Here is a 6,653-nt window from a genome sequence, read left to right as displayed (position 1 = left end):
AGTTCCCCTTAATTTTTTTCTTTTTGTTTGTTTTTGTTTTAAACTTCAGTATATGTTTGGAATTTCCATAACCAAAAGTAGAATACTGTAATTACCCCTCCTACGCTCTCGGCCCTCACTGCCCATGCCCATCATCCAACTTTGGCAGTTGTCAAGAGCACGTGGTAAATGTCATTTCTTCTTCATCCCATTCACTCATCTTCTGGAATCCCTCTGCCCCTTGGATTACACTGAAGCAAATCCTAGACATTTTGTTTCATCTGAAAATGTTTCAATATGTCCAGGGCTACATTTTTTTAAGAGGTATAATATATTGCCTTAGGACTCACTGGTAATAATGTTACTTTTGGTAACAGATTTTCAAGCAAAGGTCTCTCTTTTCACTTACACAAGATGACAGTGCCAACCAAAAAAACAGAAATTATCCCCAATATACCATGAAAGTGAAAATAAATATATAAATAAATGAGTAGTAAGGAGAGAAGTAACTAAGTCAACATCCTGAAACTTAAGGGAGAGGCCTTTTGACCTTATTTATACATTTTATATAATTCTACCAAGCTTGATTATGGTTTCTCAGTCCCAGTAATGAAAAGGCGCTGTAAGAAATGAGACCACAGGATTTGATTATGTTCAAGCACCAACACTAGTGGCTCTTTGCCTCATAGTTCCAGAGTTGTTACAACATAATGCAATACTTGGTCATGTATTGGATGATTCTGAGGCATCCAGGAAAGGGCATAATTTGTTTAAAACATTTTAGATTCTCATAGTAAGAGGTTACAGTGGGAAAGTTTTGGAGCTTATATGACACAAGTTACCATTTACCATTTTCTCTTGTCTGATCCTGGGCTAGAAGTTTTGAGAATTAATAAGATGGGCTTCCCTGGTGGCTCAGAGGTTAAAGTGTCTGCCTCCAATGCGGGAGACCCGGGTTCGATCCCTGGGTCGGGAAGATCCCCTGGAGAAGGAAACGGTAACCCACTCCAGTATTCTTGCCTGGAGAATCCCATGGACGGAGAAGCCTGGTAGGCTACAGTTCACGGGGTCGCAAAGAGTAGGACACGACTGAGCGACAGAACAGAACAGATAACTGGGAAACAGATTACAGAACTTCCCTGTTTTACAGAGGAGTGAGTAAGGACTTGGAAAGGCCAAACAGCTTATTTAGGTGATGTTGTGTGTTAGTCGCTCAGTCGTGGCTGACTGTGACCCCATAGACTGTAGCCCACCAGGCTTCTCTGTCCTGGGATTTCCCAGGCAAGAATATGGGAGTGAGTGGCCATTTTCTTCTCCAGGGAAACTTACTGAGGGAAACCTAGCAAATAGAAAAACCATGGCTTCAAATCCAAGCCCTTTCATACTGAAACTTGTTTTCCTACTATGCTTCAGTAATATGGGGTGATGTTTCTTGGGAACAGCTTCTCAAGTTTACTGCCTTATGGAGCCCTAAAGTGACCCAGGGTGATGCTGTTTCGCATCAATCAATTAATTTATTAATTCTAAAGATCCTCACCTAAAAGGTTTTAACCAGACATGACACTATTGAGTAATTAGGTTAAGAGAATGAAAACTCAAGCCATTTTTATTCCTCCATCAATTTCATCACTCATTTAAATTACTCCAGTTTTCTTCCATTTTCATTTTTACTGAAAATTTTAACAAAGTTTATATTCCATTTAAATAGTTTTAACCATGTCATATTTTATTAACTATAAATTGCCCTTGGTTACCATTATTTCTACTGTATATAATTCTTTGGTGTCAATTTTTGCAGATCTAAATGTCATCGAAGATTTTGTATCCCTCCTTGGTCAATGACATATCTTGTTTGCTGTTTTAGCCACTGTCTGTTTTCATTGTGTGATAGTTCTACTAGCAATATGCATTATGAATTGGACAAAGCCCACTTATTAGCATGAATAAAGCAACTAGCTTTAGTGTCTATTACCTCTCCCTTACTACCTTCATCCCCACCGTCAATCCCTGAGAGGAGAGTGCTCCTTTCTAAGTCCCACAGATTTTTTTCATTCCTCACAGTATACGTATCACATGATATTTTAATGGTATGACTCTTCACTAGGAAAGAGTGAGGACTGCAGGGCTTTTATTTTTTATATCTCCAGTGCTTAGTACAGATCCCAGTACACTAGATGCTTCAGAGAGGCCCTGTATAAGCAAGGGCTTGTACATATTTATGTTTATATATATTCACCTGAATAAGCAAGTTCCCGTAAGATGCCAGGAAGACGAGGTGATGCTAGGCAGACGAGGTACTACCAAAAACAATGAAAAATTCTTTAGATACACTTATAAACTTGGATAAAGTTCGCCCCTGCCCCCAACCTTTTCCTAAAATACAGCCGTGTGTGGCCATGTGCTGAGAGAAATCGTGGCCGATCCTTGTAACCCTGACCTTGTAATGATATGGGGGTAGTTTTGGCTTCTGCCTCTTTCCCCTTTAAAGAATCTGCCTTATTCAGTAACAGCACATTTTCTGTACCAAACGAACCACAGCAAACAACGTACGGGCCCTCCTGGCTGTGAGCCCGGAGCGGGGACCTCGTCTGCGAGCGAGAGCCCAGCGCGAGGTTAATTCACAAGCAGCAGCGCAGATCCAGGCTTGGAAGGAGGGAGGGCACCCAAAAGACTGCCGGGAGCACGAAGCCACTCTCTGCAGGCCGGGACAAAGCCCAGGAGGCCTCCACGCGTCGCCATGGCAACGCGAAGCCCACGCCTGCCCGGATTGGCCGCGCCGGCGCGCGCAAGGCCTGCTGGGAGAGCACGTCCCCGCCGCCGTTCCGCCGGTTTGAACTTGGCGGGCCAGATGTGGGCCGCGGGGCGGTGGGCGACTGCTTCTCCAGTCCTCGAACCCCGTTTCATGGCCGACTGCAGGTCTGGGTCTCGGCCCTCCTCGGCCTTCTTCTCTGTTCTCATGGCAGGCCCCCGGGGGCCGGGCCCGGAGGCGGTGGAGGTGTGCTCGCTGTCGCCACCGCTGAGCTGCAGCAATTCCACCCTGTCGCTGTTGTCTCCCCTCGGCCACCAGAGCTTCCCGTTTGATCACGGCGATGGTGACGGGGAGGAGGAGGAAGATGTGGACGAAGATGCTTATGACTCAGAGGCCAAGGTGGAGAGCCTGAGAGGAGTGGAGTTACAGGGGTGCACCAGGTAAATCCGAGACACAGCCCCCTCAAGATTGCTTAGACCCCACTAAGTACCTTCGTCTAGCGACCAGATACCCTCCTGTCTTCCCTCTCAAAAGGCAGCGCGGGCACTTGCAGCCGCAGGTGCTGCTCCTTTTGGCCCTGAGTCTTGGGCCGGTTCTTACTCATGACTACAGATTCTTCCGTTGTTCTTAATCCCTTTTCCTGAGTACGTGATGGTTGCTACAGTCTTCCTCCCCAGAGAAATGTACCTAAACACACAAGAAGCGAGCACTAAACACAAAATTGGTACAGTTTTAGGCATTTTACGAACACTCAAAAGTCACAGTGGGGACACTAGAACCCAAATGTGGTTTACTGCATCTTAGTCATATCTGTAGCGATTATGAAAAAATCTGGTTGTCATTCATGAAGTAGGTCGTAGTAAGCAGTATACTTTTTACGTCATAGATTAAAAGCTGAAGCTTTGAGGTTAGCAATGACTTCAGCATCCAGAGACAATGTCAGGTCTGCTCTTAGTAGTTACTAAAAGTAGAAGCCATTGAATGCTGGTATCAAAGGGATTATTAAAGTCATCTTAATTTATTTCTACAATTGTTCTTTCAGCAAACATTTAGTTTGTGCCATATGTGCTTAGTCGCTCAGTCGTCTGCCACTCTTTGCGACCCCATGGACTGTAGCCCACCAGGCTCCTCTACCCATGGGGATTCTCCAGGCAGGAATCCTGGAGTGGGTTGCCATGCCCTAGTCCAGGAGATCTTCCCAACCCAGGGATCGAACCCAGGTCTTCCGCATTGCAGGCAGATTCTTTAGTGTGTGAGCCACCAGGTAAGGGCCTATAAAAAAGACAGGCATGGCCTCTACTCTCTTGGAATTAAAGCCTAGGTCAAGCCATTCATTTTACAGATAACAAAACTGTGGCTCAGAAGACAGATAAAAAGTCTAATTCTAAGGCTTCCACCTAGTCATTAGAGGAGCTGGGCCTAGTACCAAGGTGTACTGATCATGTTTTCTCTTGCCTATGCTACATGCCTGTTGTTGGGTATATAGAAATACGAGCAAAGGGCCTATTCCTGCAGGAATATCTTTTTCTTAGAGAGGTTTGGTGATGCAGGTGCATTTGGAGGTAGACTCATTATGTCAACTTCAGAAAGCATTAACAAGGTTCTGATTGTCAGGCTGCACAAGGCACTGTACAGGAGATCTAAGAAAGACAGACCAGAGAACCCATGCTTTATGTGTAGGCAACTATTTAGCCCCTGTTGCTGTAAGGCATGCATGCCTGGGGTGAGTAAATTGAATATGAAGCCATATGAAGTGACTCACATATACAGTTATAACAGTGAGTCTCTTAAGAAGGAGAAGTAATAGTAAGTACATTGGTAGGAATGGAGATCAGTAACAGTAAGCAAGCAAGCCACTTGTCCACACAGTTTGTAGCAACAAGAAACAGTTTCAAAGGAGTCCATTTTCATGTGGGCCTTTGTACAGATTCTTCAGGACTGAGTTGGTCCCAGTGATTTTTAGGAGGATATTTATTATTTATTTGACTGCCCTGGGTCTTTGTTGTGGCCCAAAGGATCTTTGATTTTAGTTGCAGCATGTGGGATCTAGTTCCCTGATCAGGGATTGAACCTGGGTCCCTCCCCTACATTGGGAGTACAGTTTTAGCCCCTGGACCACCAGGGAAGTCCTGGTCCCAGTGATTTTTAAAATAAATTTTAAGGTTTTGGAAAACCCTGAGCTTAATCAGCAGGACTGCTGCTGCTGCTGCTGCTAAGTCACTTCAGTCGTGTCCGACTTTTTGTGACCCCATAGACGGAAGCCCACCAGGCTCCCCTGTCCCTGGGATTCTCCGGGCAAGAACACTCACTGGAGTGGGTTGCCATTTCCTTCTCCAATGTTTGAAAGTAAAAAGTGAAAGTGAAGTTGCCCAGTCGTGTCTGACCCTTAGCGACCCCACGGACTGCAGCCTACCAGGCTGCTCCATCCATGGGATTTTCCAGGCAAGAGTACTGGAGTGGCTTGCCATTGCCTTCTCCTATCAGCAGGACTAAGGTATGTAAACAATTGAGCAGCCCAGGGAATGATGGCTATCCAGAGGCCATCCACAGCTCTGCTGCTAAGACTTTGCATTAGTTTCCAAGAGCCAAAGCCCTGACCAAATGGAGCTCACTACGGGAGGAGCTAGTTGTATTTATGTCAAACCTAGCCAAAGCCCAGATGAGCTGGTAACACCCCAGGGCTCTAGCTGCCTTCCTTATCACAGTTCATCCCCTCTGATTCAAAGCAGTAGGTAGGATGTGGTCTGGAAAAAATGCAGGAGTTGTCAGGCCTGTGGGTGGCAAGTGTCAGATGCCTGTGAGGTGTTCAATAAACGTCTGCTGAAGGCATGCTTATTTCCCACTTCCTAGAGAACAGATCCATGCGGTGATTGTTCTCCAATGCTTCAGAAAATCCAGCACCTCTTTTCAGGAAAGAGAAGTGTTTAGAACTTTTCCTTATTCCACCTCTCTACCTCTTACCTTTGGTTGGGGCCCTGATAGCTGGGGCCTCCTGAAAAATCTGTATGCAGGTCAAAAAGCAACAGTTAGAACTGGACATGGAACAACAGACTGGTTCCAAATAAGGAAAGGAGTATGGCAAGGCTGTATATTGTCACCCTGCATATTTAACTTATATGCAGAGTATATCATGAGAAACGCTGAGCTGGAAGAAGCACAAGTTGGAATCAAGATTGCCCAGAGAAATAACAATAACCTGAGATACTCAGATGACACCACCCTTATGGCAGAAAGTGAAGAAGAACTAAAGAGCTTCTTAAAAGTGAAAGAGGAGAGTGAAAAAGCTGGCTTAAAGATCAACATTCAGAAAATGAAGATCATGGCCTCTGGTCCCATCACTTCATGGCAAATAGATGGAAAAGCAATGGAAACAGCGACAGACTTTATTTTCTTAGGCTCCAAAATCACTGCAGATGGTGACTGCAGCCATGAAATCAAAAGACATTTGCTCCTTAAAGAAAAGCTATGACCAACCTAAACAGCATATTAAATAGCAGAGACATTACTTTACCAACAAAGGTCCGTCTAGTCAAAACTATGGTTTTTCCAGTAGTCATGTATGGATGTGAGAGTTGGACTACAAAGAAAGCTGAGTGCCTAAGAATTGATGCTTTTGAACTGTGGTGTTGGAGAAGACTCTTGAGAGTCCCTTGGACTGCAAGGAGATCCAACCAGTCCATTCTAAAGGAGATCAATCCTGGGTGTTCATTGGCAGGACTGATGCTAAAGCTGAAACTCAAATATTTTGGCCACCTGATGGGATGGATGAACTGACTCATTGGAAAAGACCCTGATGCTGAGAAAGATTGAAGGCAGGAGGAGAAGGGGATGCCAGAGGATGAGATGGTTGGATGGCTTCACTGACTTGAAGGACATGAGTTTGAATAAGCTCCAGGAGTTAGTGATGGACAGGGAAGCCTGGTGT

The 6,653-nt window shown here is 45.1% G+C and overlaps 1 protein-coding gene across 1 annotated transcript in view; it reads left to right on the top strand.

Annotated features, from left to right (window-relative positions):
- Nucleotides 1-2,786: 2,786 nt before the first annotated feature.
- CCDC34 (coiled-coil domain containing 34) overlaps nucleotides 2,787-6,653 on the top strand; it is a 44,458-nt gene continuing 40,591 nt past the window's right edge. The window contains exon 1 of the mRNA XM_055422434.2: nucleotides 2,787-3,168. Coding sequence (XP_055278409.2) covers nucleotides 2,828-3,168 — 341 coding nt within the window. The 5' untranslated portion in view covers nucleotides 2,787-2,827. The remainder of the gene's footprint in view (nucleotides 3,169-6,653) is intronic.

The sequence above is a fragment of the Moschus berezovskii genome, chromosome 14 (genome assembly GCF_049115385.1).
Source record: "Moschus berezovskii isolate FMDL1 chromosome 14, NW_MosBer_1.0, whole genome shotgun sequence".
NCBI lineage: Eukaryota > Metazoa > Chordata > Mammalia > Artiodactyla > Moschidae > Moschus > Moschus berezovskii.
This window is presented reverse-complemented; position numbering and strand designations above follow the sequence as displayed.